This window comes from Oryctolagus cuniculus, chromosome 6, assembly GCF_051225735.1.
Source record: "Oryctolagus cuniculus isolate XC-2025 breed Fujian yellow rabbit chromosome 6, ASM5122573v1, whole genome shotgun sequence".
NCBI classification, from domain to species: Eukaryota; Metazoa; Chordata; class Mammalia; order Lagomorpha; family Leporidae; genus Oryctolagus; species Oryctolagus cuniculus.
Window position 1 is genome coordinate 69,465,538 of NC_142872.1, and position 23,221 is coordinate 69,488,758.

Below are 23,221 nucleotides of genomic sequence, written 5' to 3' on the forward strand. Positions count from 1 at the left end.
TATGTGGGAAACAGAGTCCGAAAAGACTCGCGCAGGCGCGCTTGCGCCCTGTGCCTTGGCGGCGGCAGCGACCAGAATGTCCCTTCTCTAGGTGTTCGCTCGCCTCTCGTGGGGCGCGGGGCTTCGCGTCCCCGTGGCGGCGGGCCCAGGTAGGGCGAGGGCGGGCCCTGGGCGTGCGGCTGCGGCGGCGGGGCCAGAGCAGAGGGCCTGCACGGCGAGCCTCTGCGGCCTGGACAGGTGAACTCGGCCCAGGAGGGGGCGTTGCCGGGGAAGGGCCCCCTGCAGAGGCCGGCGCGGAACCCGGCCTTAGCCTGCCTACAGCCAGGCTTCTGGACAGATGAACCCGGGAGAGTTTGCAAAAAACAAAACAAAAACAACAACTGTGTTTGGTTTCAGGGCTTCTGAGCTCCGGGGCGGTTATCGGCTGTTAGCGTTTGCTGGTTTAGCCCCCACCCCCTTCCTTGAAATTTTAAGTTTATTCATTTCTGTGGGTCTGGCTTGTTTGGCAGGTTTTCCTAGAGTGAATGACAGACTGCGGGAACTGTTTTCTTTCTTGTTTAGAGGAATTTTGTCCACTTGCTTTGTTATTTCCCTTTTCTCTGAATTTTAATTTCGTTCCTAGCCGGCGATGCTAGCTAACGCTTCCTTTTATACTTAAGCAACGTTGCTAATCCTATCTGATTGAGAAACTTCCAGGAGGAAGACAGAAGACCTATCTGGTTGACTATTTCCAAAAAAGGCATCAATTCTTCCAGTACTGTTTTTCCACCTGGAGCAATATCCAAGTGCAGACTTGTGGAATATTTATGTCTTGTTTCATGAACTAAACATTTCTGAGACCCCATGGGATTGTCCTCTTTACTCTGTTAATGCACAGTGGAGCAGGCGTTTTAATCCCCTGGCTTCATTTGCCTACTGGGTGGCTGTGCTCAGGACTCTCCCACTCCTCGCTTGGGAATGCCCAGAGTGCACCAGGTCCCCCTTGCTGGTCAGCTTCTGGTTGGCTCCAACCTGGTCTGACCTCTGGAGGGTGGGCGCACAGGCGGGAAGAGAAACCTCACAGCTGCCTTCCTCATTGCAGGTGCCTTCTCCGAGAGGAGCGGCAGGGAGGGGACATGGCCAGGAGGTTGCTGTCTGCCCAGGTGCAGGTGAGTGAAGCTTTCTGCTTTCTTGAACTGCCTTCAGGGCTCACAGAAAATCAGCTTGTTGAGCTGCTCTGGCCGTGAAGTCCCAGGAGGAAGCAGAGAGCCTAGGAGGTGAGCAATCCTGGGAGGTGTTTGGGTTGCCCCAGGGCCAGTCTCACTGTGAATTCTCCTTTTAACAGTTAAGTCCTTGTTTTCTAGGAATCAGTGTTTTTTTTTTTTTTTTTTTTTTTTTTTTTTTTTTTATCCGATGGAGGAGTCCATTCCTCTCTTCTTCTAGGGAGGCATGGTCTTTGCCCTCAAGGAACCGAGGACCAGTCAGTATACAGAAGCACAGCTCTCCCTGGGCATCCGTGAGGGATGGGTTCCAGGCCTTCCCACGGATACCAAACTCTGGGGACGCTGAAGTTCCTTCTGTAAAATGGTGAAGTGATTGCATGTGGTCCATGCACATCCTCCTGTGTATCTGAAATCATCTCTAGATTGCTTATAATATCTAATGCAATGTAAGTGCAATGGGAATCATTGTGCTTCTCTGTTGTTTAAGGAATAATGACAAGAAAGAGGCTGTACATGTTTAGCATAGAAGCAGCCGTCCTAGGTTTGACTATATTTTAGATCCATGTTGGTTAAAATTTTTTTAAAGATTTATTTAGTTATTTGAAAGGCAGAGTTAGAGGTAAAGGCAGAGACAGAGAGAGAGAAAGGTCTTCCATCTGCTGGTTCACTCCCCAGATGGTTGTGATGGCCGGAGTTGTGCCAATCTGAAGCCAGGAGCCTGGAGCTTCTTCTGGGTCTCCAATGTGGGTTCAGTGGCCCAAAGATCTGGGCCATCTTCTACTGCTTTCCCAGGCCATACCAGGGAGCTGGATCGGAAGTGGAGCAGCTGGGACCTGAACTGATGCCCATATGGGATGCCCATGTGGTGCAGCAGGCAGCAGCTTTACCTGCTACACCACAATGCTGGCCCCTAATTTTTTTTTTTTTTAATATTTATTTACTGGAAAGGCAGAATTACACAGAGAGTGAGAGACAGAGTGAAAATGAGATCTTCCAACTGCTGATTCACTCCTCAAATGGCTGCGGTAGCTGAGGATGGGCCAGGTCAAAGCCAGGAGCCCAGAACTCCCTCCTGTTCTCCCACATAGGTTGCAAGGGCCCACATGTTTAGGCCATCTTCTGCTTCTTTCCCAGGTGCATTAACAGGGAGCTGGATCAGAAGTGAAGCATCCAGGACTCGAACTAGCACCCATATGGGATGCCAGCATTGCAGGCCGTGGCTTAACCAGCTGTGCCACAATGCTGGCCACACATGTTGGTTAAGTTTGTGGATGCATAATTTATAGAGAGCTCACTGTGTATCATATGGGTGTAGCTGATTTTCTAGAAAGATCAAAGAAATTCTTGAGTCTGCCTGTACCAAAAAAGCAAATAGCTCAAGGGTGGGGTGTTAAAGCAAAGTGAGTTTATTTAAAGTTCTGGAAAATCAAGAGATGGGGGATGAATGTCCTAAAGAAACCATCTTGGGACCAGCGGTGTAGCATAGCAGATTAAGCTGCCACCTGCAATGCTAGGATCCCATATGGGCACCTGTTGCTCCATGTCCTGGCTGCTCTACCTTCCTGTTAATGTGCCTGGGAAAGCAGTGGAAAATAGCCCAAGTACTTGGGCCCCTGCCTCCCACATGGGAGACCTGGATCGAGTTCTAGGCTCCTGGCTTCGGCCTGGCCCTGATCTGGCTATTGTAGCCTTTTGGGGAATGAACAAGTCGATGGATGGTCTCCCTCTCTCTCTAATTCTGCCTTTCAAATAAATAATTCCTGTTTTTTAAAGAAACCATCATGTCCATGCCTTGTAACAGACTATTTTGAAGTACAAGTGGCTGGAAAAGGGAAAGATGGTTGTGGTAAGAGGTGATAAGTCAGTGAGTCCCAGCAAGGATCTTCCAGGTCTTGAGGAGGACCAGGTCTCGGGCAGAACAGGTGCAGGCCCTGTTGTGTCAACAGATGGGCCTACACGTTGGAAGCAAACTCATGGTAGAAGTTGGCATTGGGCCTGAAGTCTTAACATACTTAGAGGTGACTGTTTCTTTTAATGCCATAATGGATTCTTCTCCCAGTGGATCAGGGACATGAGGGACTGCCGTGCGCTATTTCAGAGAGGCTCAGTTGGAGCCTCAGCAGGGCAACTGGCAGCACTTGTCCCCAGTTATATTCATTCCTTAACTTGCCCGGACAAGACTTCTTTAAGTGTGATTCATTGTCTACGTTTTTTCCTGTGGACTGTGGCGTCCAAGAAGAATGTAATTTCTAGCTAATCCAGAGAGCCATTAATACATGGGTTACATTGGGTTGGGTTGTGGCAGAAACAAATGCTGCTCCATTGTCTCTTTGAATTGTACCAGGTAGCTCGAACTGCAGGAAGATCTTTTCTGTTCTTGTGGTTTAGGCTCCTCTCCACCCAGAGAGTATGTCTGCAGATACTAGTGAGTATTGATAGTTCCCTGCAGCTCAGGGCATTTGAGTGAAATCAACCTGCCTGTCTTTAGGAGGGTAGTAACCTCATTATAACTTCATCAATGGCTGGCATGGTTCCATTGATTTTTTTTTTTTTTTTGGTATATGTCATGTGACTTTGGATGACCTGTTGAATAGCGTTTGTAAATTGGGCCCAATGCTACACCTTTGTACTCTTTGCAGAGAGGCATCTGGCCCATACTGGGTACTACCAAGAGCTGTCCCACGGCTTCTCATAGTGTTTCTGGAACCAGGACAATTCCTTGTGTGTTGTGTCTCCAACCTGAGGAATTTTGCTAGGAAGTAAAACCCCATTCCTTAGTTCTTTCTGTCTTCTGAATAGGTGCTTGATAACTGATAGATCAATCTAAGGAAGAAGGGACACCAATATGGCCTGATAGTCTCTAACACTAGTTGCCCTCTTCATAGCTTGGTCAGCCAGCTGATTCCCATGGATTGTGGGGGACTCTCCCTTCTGGTGACCTGCCCACTCAGAGAGGTTTACCGACAACTTCTAAGAGTTGTGGGATTTCATGGGCGTGTTTAACGTTCTTGTTTCCTCCATGAGTGGCCTTCTCGCCAAATCGCCCCATGGGCCTGTACAGCTGCAGTCAATCCAATGTAGCTATAGGTGTTCCTCAGATGACACTGATTTCTGCTGTTTGTGCTGATTGCCCAGCAGTAGGGCTCTGACCCCAAGGGTCTCCTAGGAAGTTACCACTGCATGCCTGGCACAAAGTTGACCTTGCTCCATGGACCACTTCTGTCAGCAGTTCCAGGTCTGGCTCTGGCAAGGGTTGTCCATGAGATCACATTGGCTGGCCCAGGCCAGGTCTATGATTATAGTCAGTCATGTTCTTTTTTTTTTTTTTTTTTTTTTTTGACAGGCAGAGTGGACAGTGAGAGAGAGACAGAGAGAAAGGTCTTCCTTTTGCTATTGGTTCACCCTCCAATGGCCGCCACAGCCGGCATGCTGCGGCCGGCACATCGCGCTGATCCGATGGCAGGAGCCAGGTACTTCTCCTGGTCTCCCATGGGGTGCAGGGCCCAAGTACTTGGGCCATCCTCCACTGCACTCCCTGGCCACAACAGAGAGCTGGCCTGGAAGAGGGGCAACCGGGACAGAATCTGGCGCCCCAACTGGGACTAGAGCCCTGGTGTGCTGGCGCCGCAAGGCAGAGGATTAGCCTAGTGAGCCGCAGTGCCGGCTGGCAGTCATGTTCTAGGAACTGGGTGCAGTGGCTTGGGAGCAGGATAGCAGGATTCTGGCCCAAGGTGACTTGAAACCTGACATTGGAATCATCTAAGAGGATGGCTTGATATTTCCCATTCTCCTGAAGTCAATCTGCAGTGTCCCTTTGGCTCGAGTAACAAGAGGAAAGGCTGGGAGCATAAGAAGCAGTGGGCTGTCTTAGGGTAAGTTTTCAGCCTCGTGGAGGATATCACAGGTAACAGTTCCTGGCACAGAGATGAGTTGGCCATCTATACTTGTCTGGTGCAATTGCAGCAAGTCCAAGGGTGCTCCTAGTCCCTTTCCCTGCCACTCATATACATGGAGGTGGCAATATTCTTTTCTTTCCTTCCTTCCTGCCTTCCTGCCTCTCTGCCTCCCTTCCTTCCTTCCTTCCCTTTTTTATATTAAGGGCTCTCTGTATTAACTGGAAATTATATTCTTCTTGGAGGTTGCACTCCACAGGAAAAAACTTAGACAATTTATTTATTTATTTGAAAGCCGTAGATACATTGAGAGAAGGAGAGAGAGAGAGATTGATCTTCCATTTGCTGATTCACTCGCCAAATGGCCACAATGGTCAGGGTTTGGCCAGGTCAAAGCCAGGAGCCAGGAGCTTCTTACCGGTCTCCCACGTGGGTGCAGGGGCCCAAGTACATGGGCCACATTCTGCTGCTTTCCCAGGCATATTAGCAGGGAGCTGTATCAGAAGTGGAGCAGCCAGGACTTGAACCGGCTCCCATATGGGATGCCGGCACTGCAGGCAGAAGCTGAACCTTCTGCACTGTAGCATGAGCCCCACAGCAGTGTTCTTGTAAATCAGACAACCCAGGGGCTAGAAATGAAAGTCAGTTTTTCTTCAATATTCTTCAATGCCTGCTGATATGCCTTAGTCCAAATTAGGGGCCCCAGCTCATTTCCTTTTAAGTGCTCATATAAAGGCTTGACTATGAGTCAGAAACTTGAATACAAATTCTACAAAGTGCTGCCATCCCCCAAAGCTTCTTGCTTGTCTGTGGGGTTGGAGGTATTGAGACAGGCTGTGCCTTCCTTCTGTGGGGCAGAGACTTAGTTGCCATTGAGAGAAGACAAATCCCAGGGCCCTGACCAGTTGTTTGTGGATCTGAGCCTTTTCTTGAGAAACTTTGTAGCCACTGTGTGCTGGGTGATTTAATTTTGGAGCCATTTACTACAGGTAGGACTCACTGTTAACAACTTGTTCACCCAGCAAGATTTGAGCTCCTGTGCCACTACCTACCTGAATAGGGTGCAGGAGGCATTAAAACCTTGAGGTAAAATTGTCCAGTGGTACCTTGAGGCTGCCTGAATTCAGGGACTTGGACATTCAAAAGAGGAAAACCTTCGGATTATTCCTCTTCAGGATACAAATGAAGGTGTCCTTTGAATCCAGAACAGAAAACCAGCCTGAGTGGTGGTATGTGGGGTGTGCGGGTAAGCCCCACTGTGTATAAACCCAGAGCTGTCTCGTTGATGTCACCGCGTCCTGCACACAACAGCATTCAGACTGGGAAGATGGGGTTATTATAAGAGGATTGGTATGACCTTATGAGTCCTGTTTGGAAAAAAAATTTTTTTGATAAAGATTTATTCATCTATTTACTTGAAAGGCAAGGTTATAGAGAGGCAGAGGCAAAGGCAGAGAGAGAGGTCTTCCATCTACTGGTTTACTCCTCAAATGGCTCCGATGACCAGAGCTGGGCCAATCTGAAGTCAGGAACCTGGAGCTTCTTTTGGGTCTCCTATGTGGGTGCAGGGGCCCAAGTAATTAGGCCACTTTCCATTCCTTTCCCAGGTGCATTAACAGGGAGCTGGATTGGAAGTGGAACAGCCAGGACTTGAACTGGCTCCCATATGGGATGCTGGCACTGCAGGCAATGGCTTTACCTGCTACTCCTGTGGAAAAGTTTTTGACAATTGGCTGAATCCCTTCTTGGGTGTCCTTTTTTTTTTTTTTTAAAGTTTTTACAGTTTATTAATTCCCATGAAAAATTCACACAATCACCATAGATGAAGTCACTGTAAACTCTCTACTCCTTCAGCTGTTATCCAATCTCCAGCTCACTTTTTGCCAGCACCAACATTGGCCTTGGCAGTTCCCCTGACCTTCTTTATCCTGTTCTTTTGCTCCTTTCGCAGTTTTCTTGAGGTCTTTTTTTCCTCATACAGACTATGTCTTGCAAGTCTGTGTTTGGGTTCATTTGTCGTAGCATAATCCAAGGAATAATAAATCATGCCAAAGCCTGTTGTCTTGCCGCCACCAAAACGAGTTCTGAATCAGATGCAAAGATGACATCAGGAGTGGTCTTGTATATTTTGGCTAGTTTTTCCCAAATCTCTGTCTTTGGCACAGCTGCCTTCCCAGAGTGGAGCACACCAATGACCATTTGTTTCCTCTGAAATAGTCGGTTAGTCATGAACTTCCTGGTCCAGATAGTTAATGTGTCATTCATGATGGTGGCGGACCCTCACACAGCCAGGGAGGGGGCCTCAGGTTTTAGGGGGATCGCAGAGTCTCTCTTGAGGGGAATATCTAGCAGCTGAGTTTTGTTTCCTATCCTGGGCCACTGTCTGTCCAATCTTCTGGCCTTACTGTTATCAGATGACAGGTCCTCCTACTTGAGTGCACACTGTGACTGTTATAAAAACACCAAGTTACCAGTCTGAGAAAGAGAACGTTTGTTATTAAGTGCAGGCCTATAGGAGAATGGGACAGGTCACGTCGAAATCAATATCCCTGTACGGAAAGGGGGTTGGGAATTTATGGAGTTTGAGTAATTGGGGTGGAACTGGGTGAAACAAAGCGACAGAACATGGCGGGTGCAGAGGAGACAGAGGGGTGGGGAACATCCTTTGAGCATGTGCCTTGGCAAAAATGTCTTGATGTAGATTGTATCTTCAAAGATGGCTGCAGGAATGTCATTGGAGGCATATATTTGACCTAATGAACCATAAGGTAACCTTATTAACCTGAATCAGTTTGCACAGGCTCAAGTTAAAAGGTTGGCTGCTTCTGGTTCTGTCCAGTTTTATCAGGGACCCTGGAAAGACAGGTCAGCAGATTTTTTTTTTTTTACCCAAAGCAACTATTATGGGATTGCAGGTTACTAAGCAATGGGTAGGCAAAAAAAAAGTATAGGCTATTCGTATGTTAGACAACCACGGGAAGCTTGCTGTTAAGCAAGGGGAGGGGATCCTTTGTTGGCCACAGTTTTATCTCTGGCAAGTGTTCCCATAAGGACCATCTATCTGCAAGTTCAGTATCCTGTGGGGGGAAAAAAAAGTTACTCAAGCATTTAATTTGCATAAGAGGTCTTGGCCTAAGAGAGGCATATGTCATTCTGACATATACAAAAAGTTGTGTTTTAGGGTTCAGCCCCCCAGCTTACATTCTGATGGTGGTATGAATGGCTGCTTTTGTGTTTCCCCAGATCCCCCAGTGGCCAGGATAGACTGCACAGCCTTGTAAGCAGATCTGGAGTTTACCCCTGAGCAGTGTTCTAAGAAGGCACAGGTGCCAGGCTTTTTGACCCTTGTTCCAAACATCCTCACTGTGCTCGCTTCGGCAGCACATATACCAAACATCCTTACCACTGGTGATTTGGGATTCATACAGCAGGGCCATGTTTGCATCCCTGGAGAATAGAAGGCGTCCAGGAGAAATTGGGGCCTGGGCAGTGGTTTGGGGCGGATTTGAGGGAGAGCCTCCTGCAGCAGAAGCTTCCTGGTCCACATGACTTCTTCCCTTTGCAGCCCTTTCATGGCACTCACACCTGTCATGGATGGGAGACCTCCTCATGGAGGGAGAAGAGAACGGGAATCTTTGTGTCACTGAATAAGGATTGAAGCAGGTGGTGAGGCACATTGCAGCTTGAGGGTGCCTCCCGTGCCTTGGGTGGGTTTCCCAGTTTGGAGTCAGCTGACAAATTAGATGCATCTCCTCCCAGGAGGCTGGGGGTGTAGTCGTCATCTTTGTAGCAGGATAAGCCTTAGCAGATGAAGATGTTAGAGTTTGTGTGAGCAGTCGCTGGCAGCTCGAAACTGCAACTGGTTCAGGACTCTGCGGGAAGGAACTGGAGGGGAAAGCTTTGATTTGTTGAGTGCGGAAGCAGGGCAAAGACATTGATTGGTTAAGTTTGAGCAGTGTCCTTATTTGAATTGTTCTGTGGGAAGCTCCCTCCTGACATTGTCATCAGCGCCCAGTTGGTGGTGGTTGTGATCAGCTAAGCTTGTTTGACTTTGTTAGGAACCCAGGTCCTGGCCGAGTCAGCCTGACGGTCTCTCATAGAGTTTTCCAGTGTCTTCCTTGGTGGGCACATTCAGAGAGGACCTAAAGTTCCCCTCAGAACTCTCCTGTGTTGTGAGGCTGGCAGATGGCTTTCTCAGCTATTAAAAAGATTGGGGGTGGTGGTGGGGGCTGGAGTTGTTGCACAGCAGGTTAAGCCACCGCCTCCAACACCAGTATCCCGTATGAATGCTGGGTCATGTTCTGGCTGCTCCACTTCTGATCCAGTTCCCTGCTAATGTGCTGGGAAAGCAGTAGAGGATGGACCAAGTCCTTGGGCCCCTTCCGTTCACATGGGAATCACAGATGGAGTTCCAGGCTCCTGGCTTCAGCTTGACCATTGTGGCCATTTGGGGAATGACCACCTGATGGAAGATTCTCTCTCTCTCTCTTTCTCTATGTCTCTCTCTCCCTTTAACTCTGCCTTTCAAATAAATAAATCTTTTAAAAGATTTATGGGGGAGTATTTGATGCCATGGTTAAGATGCCACTTGGGACACCCACATCCTATATAAGAGTGCCAGGTTCCAGCCCCCTGCTAATATGTACTTGGGAGGTTCAGGTACTTGGGTCCCTGCCATCCATACACACTGGAGATGTGAATTGAGCCCTAGCTCCTGGCTTCAGCATGGCCCATTTCTGGCTGTCGAAGGTATTTGGAGACTGAATCAGTGAATGGCAGATGTTCTTTCTCTCTACCTTTTTAAATAAATAAACTTTAAAAAAGAAGAAGAAAAAAATTTAAGAGGTTTATAGACATGGGCATTCGGTATAGCAGTTGAGCTGGATGGGACTTTCAATTACCTGCTAATGTGTATCCTGGGAGGCAGCAATGATGGCTGCATTGAGTCCTTGCCTCGTCTGTGGGACACCTGAATAGAGTCCCCAGCTTGGGCCTGGCATGGCTGTTGTGGACTGTTGGGAGTGCCTGTTTCTCTCACCCTTTCTCTCTCTGCTTTGCAAATAAACATAGAATTTTTAAAATGATTTACATCATATGAAAAGGACAAAACATTCTGAAAGAAATGGGGTAGAAGGAAATGTCCCTTTATTTCTAATAGGGAGAATCAAGACACTGTTTAAAAATATGTTTATTTGAAAGGCAGAATAACAGAGAGAGAGAGAGGGAGAGAGAGAGAGATATCTTCCATTCACTGATTTACTCCCCAAATGCCTACAAAGGATTGGGCCAGGCAGAAGCTGGAGCCAGGAACCCTGTCTGCATCTCCCACATGGGTGGCAGGGCCCAAGAAATTGAGCCATCTTCTGCATTTCCCAAGTGTGTTACCAGGAAGCTGGATCAGATGTGGAGTAGCTGGGACTCAAACCAGTGCCCTGATGTGGATGTGGGTGTTGCCAGATGTTAACGTGCTGTGTGTGTCATAGGCCCACTCTGAAGCCACTTATTTTTATTTCACTTTTGCCTTTACAGGTCAGGGAGTACACCTGGCCAGGCGTGAGGGGGATGTTCCTGGGGATGGTAAAGTGCTCTGGGAATGTGTGCTGAGGAAATGATGCTCTGATGATAATACACAGGGATGTTTGATCCAGTAAATGCAGAGCATGCAAAAGTGAAAACAGAACCGACACTGTGGGTAGTGGGTAAAGCCATTGCCTGTGGCACCAGCATCCTGTATGGGTGCTGGTTCATGTCCTGGCTGCTCCACTTCTGATGCAGCTCTGTGCTAATGGCCTGGGAAAAGCAATGGAAGTTGGCCCAAATGTTTGAGACCCTGCCACCCATGTGGGAGACCCAGATGAAGCTCCTGGCTTCAGCCTGGCCCAGCCCTGGCCGTTATGGCCATCTGGGAAGTGAACTAGTAGGTTGAAGATTTCTCGCTGTCTCTCCCTCTCTTTCTGTGACTCTGACTTTCAATTAAATAAATCTTTTTTTTTTTTTTTTGTAAATAGTAAAAATAACCTAAATGTCTACTGGTAAATTAATTAGATAATTTGCCCATACAATAAAATACTGGGCAACATTAAAAATGTTGAGTATGATGCAGTTATTGGTATAATTTTAAAATTTAAATATAAGAATATTTGCATATGAAAGGTCTGAAAAGACAGCAAAAAGTTAACCAAACTTTATCTGGTAATAGAAGTTAGATTAACATTGTTCTCTTGCTCATTGATCTTTTCTAATTTGCCTTTAAAATTAAATTTTGGAGCCTGTGCTGTGGCATAGCAGGTAAAGCCGCTACCTAAGTGCTGGCATCCCACACGGGAGCTGATTAGAGTCCTGGCTGCTCCACTTCAGATCCAGCTCACTCCAGAAGATAGCCCACACCCTTGGGCTCTTGCACTCATGTAGGAGATCCGAGAAGCTCCATGCTCCTTGCTTTGGATTGGCCCAGCTCTGGCCATTGCAGCCAGTTGGGGAGTGAAAGATGGAAGCCTCTGCCTCTCTCTGACTCTGCCTTTCAAATAAATAAATAAATCTTTATAAAAAATAAACTTAATAAGAAAATAGAGGGCCCACAAGTTCCAAGCTGTGACTGTGGCCCAAGGATGTGGGAGGAGGGTGAGGGAGAGTGAATCATGCCTTCAGGCTGTCCTCTGGCTCTTGTTGGAAGGTTGTGCAGCCTGCCTTCCTGGGCCCTGTGCTAGCAAAGCCATGCCTGGGTGTCCCCAGAGCCTCTGCTGCTGCGCATATCAGTGCTCTTTTCCCCAAGACATGAAGATGGCCCAGGGTGATGACAGAACTGGGACCCAAGAGCGTCCCTTCCAGGCAGGCCAGGTTGTCTCCCACCTGTTCCCACAGTGAGCATGTCAGAGCCTCCTAAGATCTGACTCTTGCTCACCTGTGAGATGGGAGTTTGGCCCAGTGACTGTGTCACTCCAAGTTCAGAGTCGTGCATTTCTGTCACTCTGGTTTTGTTTCCTGATTTCAGGTGTTGTTTGAGGGGACCGTGCTTTGCCCAGGGTAGGTGCATGACAGATACCTGCTCAGGAACTGAGACATTGTGCAGAAATACTTAACTTGAAAGGCCCAGAACCTTGGATTGTGACAGGGTTGCTTCTCAGTCATCCCATCGTGGGAAGGTCCTACTGACCAGGGCTGGGTTTGCCGTTACAGGGGTCTGTGACATTCAGGGATGTGGCCGTGTTCTTCAGCCAGGATGAGTGGTTGCACCTGGACTCTGCCCAGAGACGCTTGTACCGGGAGGTGATGCTGGAGAACTACAGCAACCTGCTTTCACTCGGTAAGGAGCTTTTCTCCCGGTTCAGTCTGCCACGGGAACATTTCAGCCCTCTCCAAGGGGGACGTCTGAGGGTATAGCTACGATCAGTCCACGGATGGGCTCAGAGATTGGTAGTTGCTGTTCCTATCATCTGTATGGAGTGGTCTCACCTCAGCAGAATCGACGAAGGGCATCTTTTCTGTGCTTTTCCTGTCTCCTGGGTCCCCCTCCCCACCCCAGATCTGTCTGCTGGGTCCCACAGGCAGAAGTGCATAGCCTGAGCCCTGACTTTTCTCTTGGCCCTCAGCTAGGTGGCCAGCTTTAAGCCTTCTCTGAACAAACTTCCTCCTTGCTTGCATTGTTCTTGGCACTCTGTGAACTTTGTGGCTGGATCTCTGTGCCCCTGTGTGTGACAGCAAACCATGGTAATGCTGGCTTGAGTCATGCCTGCCATTTTGTTCTCTCAGAACGTCACTGACCACCTGCCAGCCTAACTGGGCCACTGTCCAGCCGTAAAGTTTTTTTTATCACAAGCCTGGCTGATAAGGTCAGCACACCTGAGGGACTGACTCCTAAAGCAATATGAAAGGAGTGTTGTCATACTGCTGCCCCAGCTCCCCATTAACTTGTAAATGTATCATCTTGGCCCTTCTGGTGTTGTGTGTAGAACAAGTCTCGGTACAGCTGTGCTTAGATCACCTGTCTGCCCTGTTCTGGAATCCCAAGTGTGAGTTGCACTAATAAACTGTTATTCTTATGTGGCGCATCCTTCATTTTTTTGGTCTCAGGGTTCTGTCTTGGTTTGGGGACCATCACATGCTGTGCCAGCCTTCAGACAGTTGACAAGCCAGTTAGGAGACTGACGGTGCAGAAGGCATGGGCAGAGGGAACATGACCAGGGGAAAGCCAGCAGTCTTGGGATTAATCCTGGTTGTCCCACAGCCTCGGTGTGGGGGAGGTGTGATGGAAGAAATCCCACAGTCTCTAGAGATTAATATTAGGTTATCTAAACAAAGTAGTAGGGAAGGAAGAATGGAAGAAAGTAAAACCCACCATTGCCATTGCTGCTGTGGTGTGACCTTTGCTTAATGCCGTAAGGGACAGTGTATGTGGAGCACTCCAAGCTAAGTGGGAGCTGGAGAAAGTGCAGAAGGTACTGGTGTAAGAATATGGTAGAAGGTTGGCATATTCCAACATTGGGTTCTGACCTGTTAACACATAAGATCCATCTGCTAGTGTTTTGATGGCTTATAAGGTTGCATGGGTACAGGGAAAACTGCTTCTGTGTCCAGGCCATAATAGCTGCAGAAGCCTAGCATGGGAAACAGTGGGACCCATGGGTAGCTGACTCCTCTGATTAGGAGGACTTTTTTCTTGTAAAGTATCAGATATAAGCCCTATTAGGTGAACCCAGCTTGGCTGGTTGGGCTGAAGTCCTGAAAAAAAAAATCAGTGTAAGTACCTGGTTGACTGATGTGCCTGTTCCTTGTGAGCACAAGGGAGCCCTGGCTGCAGCCACAGTACCATCTGTGTCTGGGCTGTACACCAAGACACGGTGCTGCCAGATAGAAAGTGTCCCTGTTTCAAATACCACAAATGCTTAGCCCAGGGGAAGGCACAACTAAATTCAGCATCTGCTAGATGTGTGCAAGGTTGCCATCACAAGTTCCTACTAATAGTTTTTTTTTTTTTTTTTTTAAATCCTTAGTTGTGGCTTGATGTTGTTTTGTTGTTTTTGCTGCTGGGGCCTGCTTCTGATGATTACTATGTTTTGGGTAATCATCCTCTGTCTCTTTTTGTGCCTGTACAAGTAGCAGATGGGTTTGTGCAAGCCTCAGAACGCCAGAGCTGGAGTGTGTGAAAGCAAACAACGCTGCCTTAAACCTTACCTGCTCTGTTTTACCCTCTCTTTCTCAGAGGATGCTGAACACCTGTCGCCTGACCTTCACCCTTCACCCAGACAGCTTAAGTGTCATCACAGGCTTTTCTGATAGGGTCAGAAAACCCACCAGGGCACCTGAGGGGCCAACTCCTAAAGCATATGTAAAGGAATGCCATAACCCAAGCTCCACACCAGTTCCCCGTCATCACTTTGTTTGATGCATTGCCTCTTCTGCTGTTCTTTAAGGAAAAAGCTTTGCTATAAGCTGCACCCAGATCGCCGGTCCACCTTGGTCTAGTATCTTCTATGTAATAAACTCTTACTCTTATATAAAGCTTCCTTCTTCTTCAGCTTCAGGATTCATCGCTCTGCTGACGCTCAGCCAGCCAGCATGGCCACTAACGTCTTTTTCTTGTTTACAAACAGGGATCCTCTTTTCCAAGCCAAAGGTCATCTCCCAATTAGAGCAAGCAGACCACTGGCTGGTGAAAAAGGAAGTGCCTCGAGGCACCCGTCTAGGTGAGTGACCGGGCTGTTGGGAGCTGAGTGTGGCATTTGCTGACTGTCTCAGGGCAGTTCCAAGATGCCGGCTGGGTATCCCCTTGCTGGGCCAGGCCCGGTGGGAAATGCTGGGAAGGACAGGGCCCCGTCTCCTTTTTAATTACTTGATCCATCAGGTTCAGAGGGAGAGTTGCATTTTGGGTTGTATTTTTGTCAAATATCTCTTGCAATTTGCAGGATATGTAATGTAATATGTAACATGTAAAGTTTTCTAATTCTTACACCTTGCACATTTTTCTTTGCTTTCACTGGATTGTTTGTTTTGTTCAGTTATTTTGCTTTAGTGGTTTGAACCTACAATACACCCCCTAGTTGTTCCATCTTGGGCTTTTGTTTTCATTTGTTGTTTGAAGCTCATATCACTTGGTTCAGCAGAAAAAAGGCAGATATGCTTATAGGACTAAGTATGTACAGGCGTGGAAGACAAACTGCAGGTAGCAAAATGTAGGGATGGAATTTAAGCAGAAGGTCTGTAAACCTTCACCGTGCTGTTCTTCTGTTTGTCTTGTGAGAGATTTCACAAGGACTCTCCCTCCATCACCAAAACGCTGCTGCTTCATTAGCACCCGTGTTCTACACCCATGTTCTATGCTACCTCGAGTCCTGCCTTTGTTTCTGCCCCTAGAGGTCGGCTCTCTGGAGCTTTGCTGCTTACCCAGCTTTTCTTTCTCAGTGTGTCAGTTCAGTCTGGTGCTTTCATTCTTGAACTCTTGTCTTCGTATATTTCCTTTTGGTTTGACCAAGATTTTTTTTTAAAATATAGTTTTAAGAAAGATTCATGTGCGACTGTTTGTGCATGGACAAAATCAGTTCTTCCTTCTCTCCCCTGGGGATGGACTTCTTGATCTAGAATCCTGGGGTGAGTTTTATCCCATCCAGGTTGTCCAGACTCTGCTCCCCTGTCTTGGTCACAGTATTGTTGATACAAAGCCCTTTGTTACTCTGATTCTCTCTCCTGTGTACAGCACCTTGTCCCGAGAATCTCACAGAGTCTTTTATTTATCTTTGGAACTCAGAAACTTTCTTAGCTTGTGTCATGATAGAAGCATTATTTCTTTAATGTTGTGGAAGGATCCACTTAGCTCCTTGCTTTGAAAACCCAAGTCCTTTTTTGCACTCAAGGGATCTTTTGTATCTACTACACATTTGCATGTACTCTGCCACATGCCACCAACAATTTGAGGGAACAAGGACATAATCAAACAGAAATTACATCAGAAACCTAGAAAATGATTGTATCAATGGTAAAGACCGAAATGGTACTTATAGAAGAGCTTCAGATTTGAGTCTGAGCTTTCTGGTTGGCTAAGAAATCGTTAGTGTCAAATTGATTTGTTCTTTTGGAAATGTTTTTAAAAATTGTTTTAACTTGTATAATATATACATAGTATTGTAAAATTGGAAGAGCAAAAAATAACTAAAGTTTTGCTAGCCATGATGTACTATTGTTAGTAATTTACTCTTGATCAACTTGGATTGTGAATTTTTTTTTTAAGATTTCAACAGTTTGCACTCAAGGAGTTCTCTATTTATTTATTTATTTATTATTTATTTGAAAATCAGAGTACACAGAGAAGGAGAGGCAGAGAGAGAGAGAGAGAGAGAGAGAAGGAGAGGCAGTAAGAGAAAGAGAGAGAGAAAGAGAGAGACAACTTCCATCCGCTGGTTCACTCCCCAGGTGGCTGCAACAGCTGGAGCTGTGCCAGTCCGAAGCCAGGAGCCAGGAGCTTCTTCCAGGTCTCCCACGTGGGTGCAGGGGCCCAAGCACTTGGGCCATCTTCTGCTGCTTTCCCAAGCCATAGCAGAGAGCTGGATTGGAAGTGGAGCAGCTGGGACTCGAACCGGTGCCCATATGGGATGCCGCCACTGCAGGCAGCGGCTTTACCTGCTATACCACAGCACTGGCCCTGAATTTTTTTTAAAGATTTATTTATTTATTTGAAAGGCAGAGTTGCGGAGAGGCAGAGGCAGAGAGAGAGAGAGAAGTCTTCCATCCACTGATTCACTGCCCAGATGGCTACAATGGCTGGAGCTCCGCTGATCTGAAGCCAGGAGCTAGGAGCTTTTTCCAGGTCTCCTATGTGGGTGCAGGGACCCAAGAACTTGGGCCATCTTTTTCTGCTTTCCCAGGCCATAGAAGAGAGCTGGATTGAAAGTGGAGCAGCTGGGACTCGAACTGGTGCCCACATGGGATGCAGGCACTGCAGGTGGTGGCTTTACCCACTATGCCCTGGCGCCAGCTCTGGATTGTGAATTTGAGTGTGATTATGTATGAGATTGACCACACTGGTTATACATGCTGTTGCTGAGCCTGTTTTTAATTGTGAATGTGCTTCAATTTGTCAATCCCCAGGAAATAGAGGTCTCCCATAATTAAAATACTCTCTTGTGTTGTTAAACCATGTTTTATCAATCTTCCTTTTGAAATTTAGCTTCCGGTGTTTCTTTATTACTAATATTAATGAGCTGGCCATGAGAATACAAAGGCATAACATACAAAGCAAATAATTACAGCCCAGAGGTATGAGTATTGTAATTGGAAAGGTGAGGACTTTGAATTCAGAATCCACACAGGATTTTTGAAATACTATTCAAATCCATTGACTATCAAATCCATTGAATAATCAATGAAATTCAAACAGAACATTTTTTCTCTTATTAAATTACCACGGACTAGGAAATACATACCTTACGTGCTGCTACTCCTTTGAGTGATAAGCAGTGTCTTTATAGTGAGATTTTGATTGGTGCCATCTTTCTCGAGGATGGCCTGGCTTGTTAAATGCTTCCAAGGTTACAGATTTATCTTAAGAAAATATTCCAATAGCTTCAAAATTGCAATGATACTATAAAAGAATGGTTGTTGTAGCACGAGGGATTACTGCTAGAATGGAAGATAAGTGACCATCAGAAGGAGATTTGTGAAATGATGTGTTTGTGCCTTGGACATAGAAAGCAGCCATAAAATGACAATGTCAGCTTAGACTGATCAATCTGGAGAGAAGTCTAGTTTTCTAAGTGAAGTAGAGATGGGGACAGCTGAGTGCCAACCCTTCTTTATTTTTTAAATAAAAGTGATTTTTGCTGTACAGAAAATTACCGTGAGCTAAATCTATTTTCTTTTGCATAGTTTTCTTACAGTTATATGTTTTTCTTTCAGTGAGGACAATAAAACAAATATATTTTCTTTCATGAAATACATTGACTTCTTTTGAATCAGTGGTTCCCTTTCTTACACTGTGCCCCCAGGTAATCAGAAAGATGGGCCTAGAGCTGTTCTTGAGAATGTCCTGTTCTTCTGTTACTCACAGGCATCATGATGTGACTTCTGTCTCCTTAGAGCTGCCCATGCCCAAAGCTGGGACTCCTCTTTGAGTCCTCCCTCACTTCCTCTGTGTGCTAGTTCATGGATGAGGATTCTTGGCAGTTCCACCTCCAGAACATCCCAGATGTGCCCGCCCCTTTGCCTCCCCACCCTGGCGTACCAGTGCCAGCCAGCACCACGCTGCCCAGGAAGCCTGCAGCAGCCTCCTCTGCACTTGCCCTAGTCCTCGCTTCCCCAGCCCCCACTTTGGCACACAGCCAACAAGCAGAGTGATGCTTTTGGAACAAGACCGGGTCACATTGTATTGCTTCTAATCTCCAGAAATGCTTAGAAGAAATTCCAAACACCTTGTATCCCCTCAGATGCTCTTGGTCCGGCCTCTGCCTGCCTCCCCTCCTCATCTGATGGCACCCTGCCTGGTAAACTCTGCTTAAGCCACACTTCTTTACTTTGTGGAATACAGAGAGCTTATTTCTGCCTCAGGGCCTTGTGGAATCATCATTGTACCCAAGATTTGCCTGGCCAGCACTTGTTTTTAAAACCTCATCTTTAATTTCATTTTTTCATCACTTAGTTAAAAATATCAGCTCATTCACTCATGACACATCACCTTGCTTTTGTTTGTTTTCTTAAAGTTGTCAGCACCCTAGTACCTCTTTGTTGGTTTCGTTACTTGGTCATTGCCAATACCTTCCTACCAGAACATAAGCCTGTGAGATCTTGTGATTCCCAGTATTGACCTCTTTGTGGTGCAGTCCTGGTGGACACTCAGTAGATATAGCACAAGTGAGTGAGTGTCCATCCAGTGTGATTTGCAGCAGTATGATGAGATGCAGACTAGCACTGCCGGGGACCCAGCATTTCATAGAACTCTCCTAGGGCAGTGGTGCTCCTGCACCTCACTTTTAACCCCTCTGCAGTGTTCCCCTGGGACGTAGCTGACTGCACTGGAGGCTGAGCTGGAAGGGGGAGCTGAGTCATCACACAGTCTGTGCTCAGAAATGTCTCGAACCCGTGACCCACTCTGGACTCAAGCCCAGCTCGGCCTCTGCTGGAAGCGTCCCTCTGAGGCCGCCAGCCCACACAGGGTTTCTTCTCGTCCAGGCCTCCCACTGCCGTCCTGCTGCTTTCTCTTGTCCTTCTTGTTCCCATCCTTTCCTGAGATTGTGAGGCTGTTTGCTGTCCTTATGTATTTTGATGTCACTTTTCTTTATTCCAGCGCTAAAGAGACTTACATGTTATATTTATTTTAGGATGGGAAAGTTTGTTTGCAACCACAGTTCCTGAGGAAAAAAATCAGGAAGTCATGAAAAAACTCACAAACGGTCCTTTTGACTTCATGTTGAGAAACTCCTATATAAATGACAACAGGTTTGAGAAGCAACAAGGCAAAAAGAACACACTTTTCAGGAAAGCATTGGTTACCGTCAAAAAAACCTACCTGAGGGAAAGGAACTTTAAAGGCACTGAGCTTGGGAAAAATCTTGATCTGAAATCATCACTTACTAGGAAGCCCGGAATTGTTTCCAGGGGAAGGAAAGCCCGTTCCCAGCAGTACTCGATCCTGTTTAAACAACTAGGAGTTAACACAGTGCGTAAATGCTACAAGTGTAACATCTGTGGGAAGATCTTCCTCCACAGTTCTTCCCTGAGTAAGCACCAGAGAATCCATACTGGAGAGAAGCTCTATAAGTGTAAAGAATGCAGGAAAGCCTTTAGCCAAAGCTCGTCCCTCACCCAGCACCTCCGAGTGCACACTGGGGAGAAGCCCTACATCTGCCGCGAGTGCGGGAAAGCCTTCAGCTTCACCACTTCTCTCATTGGACACCAGAGGATGCATACCGGAGAGAGGCCCTACAAGTGTGAGGAGTGCGGGAAGACATTCAAGGGCAGTTCATCCCTCAATAACCACCAGCGAATCCACACTGGAGAAAAGCCCTACAAGTGTAACGAGTGCGGGAGAGCCTTCAGCCAGTGCTCGTCTCTCATCCAGCATCACAGAATTCACACTGGAGAGAAACCGTATGAGTGCGGGCAGTGCGGGAAAGCCTTTACTTCCATATCCCGGCTCAGCAGACACCACCGCATTCACACGGGGGAGAAGCCCTTTCACTGTAATGAGTGTGACAAAGTGTTCAGTTATCACTCGGCCCTTATTATACACCAGAGGACTCACACTGGAGAGAAACCGTACGCCTGCAAAGAATGTGGCAAAGCCTTCAGCCAAAGCTCAGCACTTATCCAGCATCAAAGGATTCACACTGGAGAAAAACCCTACAAGTGCAACGAGTGTGGGAAAGCCTTCTCGTGGATTTCACGGCTTAATATCCATCACAGAATTCACACTGGAGAGAAACCATATAGTTGCAAAGAATGTGGGAAAGCTTTCAGTTCCCACTCAGCAGTTAACACTCATCGGAAAATTCATACCGGAGAGAAACCTTACAAATGTAATGACTGTGAAAAAGCCTTCAACCAAAGCTCGGCTCTAATTCAGCACCAGAGAATCCACACGGGAGAGAAACCCTTTCACTGTGAAGTGTGCGGGAAGGCCTTCAGACAGAGTTCCTCCCTTATGACACACCTGAGAATTCACACAGGAGAAAAGCCTTACAAGTGCAAAGAATGTGGCAAAGCGTTTAGCCAGAGCTCGTCTCTCACCAATCACCAGAGGACCCACACTCGAGAAGAGCTGTGAGCAAAACGCACGTGGACTCTTCCAACCGAACCGCATTCCACACCGGATATCCAGGACACCCTGGGAAGAAGTGGTGCAGACTAGTTGACTGGGGGTAAAACTTCAGGAGTGAGGCCTCTCAGACATCAGAGATTCCGTGAGGAATGTTAGAAAAGCTTCTGGACAGTGCTCAGTTGGGTGTGCTTACAATGTCGCTGACTACAAAATCGAGAATATGGAAGACTGAAGGGTTAGTATTTCTTTTTTAGAGATGTATGGTAATAGCCCCCAACATTCACAAGCATTGCTAGAAAGCTGCTGATGTGTGTAAAAGTCCAGGCTGCAGATAAATGCAGCAATCGATTTTTAAAACTGCATTTGAGTATTATGCAAGCCAATTGTACTAGAAAGAATGCTTTTGGAAAAGAATTGTACACAGATGACCCGTAGCTACCTCACTGTCACTACAAAAAGACAATATTTTTTATTGATCTGAAAGCAGATTCTGTACTTGGTCTTTGTTAAAATGTTAGCATTGCTTCTCTGCTTTCTAAGCCTATTCACTATAGAAGAGAATCACTCTGTTGCTATGCAGGGGTTCTGTTTTTCGATTTTTCTTCTTGACTACTTGTTCCAAAGTCTAAAGTCATTTTATTTTTAAGTCACAAAGTGCATGGCATTTTTTTCACTTGTCTTTCTGAGGAAAGGATTGCCTTTGCTGCATTAAACTGAGAAGTAAAGATTATTCTGACAGTTACTGCCTTTGCAATTGAATTGATTATTAAGTGTTGTTAGACATTATCTCACAAAGTAGCCATAGGCAGCACAAGTTGGAGCCCCTGGGATGTGCCTGCTTGCTTGAGCGCTCTGGTTCCGACCACCAGGAAGGTCAAGAACACTAAGAGCTCAGGCCGTCCTCCATGGAGGTGAAGTGGATGCAGTGACCGCCACCCCCCCTTCCCCTCTCCCTGCCTCACAGGGTGCTCACTCCCTTCCCACATGCTGAAGGCCGCTGGGCAGAGATCCAGGCTCTAAATGCTGATGCTCTTTCCCCCCAGAAGTTGCATGTATGTCCTTCAGCAAGTTATTTACACTTCTCATGTGTAAATCATAGTATTAGCAATCTAAAGAGTTACCTCACAGGTCACATTGCTGATCTTTACAAAGGCTACCTTCGAGTTTTGCCAAGTTTACCAGCAATAGGCAAACACTTAAAAGCTGAAAACCCCATTTCATAAAACAGGGCTGGTTTCTTTCTCTTTGTCAAGGATTTAAAACATACGCCCACACCCCCCCCCCCCCTCAGAAAAGGTGCTTTTAGGAGTGAAGACCAAGCATAGCCAAGTTCATTGCATTGAATTCGGCATTTACCTCCTAAGACTCACCATTCTGGGTTGTTATATGCACCTACTGCAGTGCCTCATTCCCCACACTGTTCTTTACATTCCTCTCTTTCCAGTTGTCCAAGGTAGGAAAGGTCCTAGGAAAATACTACTTCCCTGCATGTGAGTAGTCTTAAAATTATCAAAATAGTTAATTTATTAGGCTCAATTATTTTTTTAAGATTAATTATTTATTTGAAAGGCAGATTTACAGAGAGAGAGAGAGAGAGAGAGAGAGAGAAAGAGGTCTTCCATCCGCTGGTTCACTCCCCAAATGGCCGCAATGGACGGAACTGTGCTGATCTGAAGCCAGGAGCTTATTTGGGGTCTCCCACCTGGGTGCAGGGGCCAAAGCACTTAGGCCATCTTCTGCTTTCCCAGGCCATAGCAGAAAGCTGGATCAGAAGTGGAGCAGCCGGGACTTGAACCAGTGCCCATATGGGATGCCAGCACTGCAGCATTGCAGGCTTTACCCTCTAAGCCACAGCACTGGCCCAGGCCCAATTATTTTTAAGGCAGACTTCCAAGTAAAACAATTGTACGTCTTAGGAACTCTTGCAGAGAAGGTAATGTGTTAGCACAGTGAGGCTGATGCAACCCAATAACAAATGAGATAAGCAAAGCACAAGGAAAAGAAAATTGCAGGCCACTGTGACCCATGAACAGGAGATGTAAAAGTGCCTAAATAACCTCGGGGTTTGCTTCCTGACAACCTGCTGAAAAAAAAAACCTTAGAAGCATTTATGAAGGGAATAATATGGAGAACGAATGAACTGTCAGTAGTGACTCTGAGACATAAAAATGCTTGGCACACACAAGCTACATCCTGTCCTTACCATAGCAATTATGTGAAGGACAGCACTGTTGAGCTTTGAAAGAATGTGTAAGGAATAAAAAGGATTTCTTAAACAGGATACAAATAAGCTGCGTATAATTCTTTTTTAGATTTTATTTATTTATTTGAGAGGTAGAGTTACAGACAGTGAGAGAGAGAGAGAGAGAGAGAGAGAGAAAGGT

The 23,221-nt window shown here is 46.6% G+C and overlaps 1 protein-coding gene and 1 pseudogene across 3 annotated transcripts; one reads left to right on the forward strand and one right to left on the reverse strand.

Annotated features, from left to right (window-relative positions):
* The first annotated feature begins 7 nt into the window (after positions 1-7).
* Positions 8-21,579, forward strand: LOC100344772 (uncharacterized). 2 transcript variants are annotated; one of them, XM_008274950.5, is made up of 5 exons: positions 8-149; positions 1,082-1,148; positions 12,272-12,398; positions 14,686-14,778; positions 19,399-21,579. In XM_008274950.5, the coding sequence occupies exons 2-5, from the start codon at positions 1,116-1,118 to the stop codon at positions 20,841-20,843; spliced, it is 1,698 nt and encodes a 565-aa protein (XP_008273172.1). In that variant the 5' UTR covers positions 8-149; positions 1,082-1,115; the 3' UTR covers positions 20,844-21,579. The 2 variants fall into 2 exon arrangements, with proteins under 2 accessions (XP_008273172.1, XP_051689727.1); XM_051833767.3 differs by having other exon boundaries at positions 25-237.
* LOC149126181 (small ribosomal subunit protein eS24 pseudogene) lies at positions 1,359-7,829 on the reverse strand (annotated as a pseudogene). Its single transcript, XR_016236487.1, has one exon. The product of XR_016236487.1 is annotated as a small ribosomal subunit protein eS24 pseudogene (transcript).
* Positions 21,580-23,221: the final 1,642 nt, after the last annotated feature.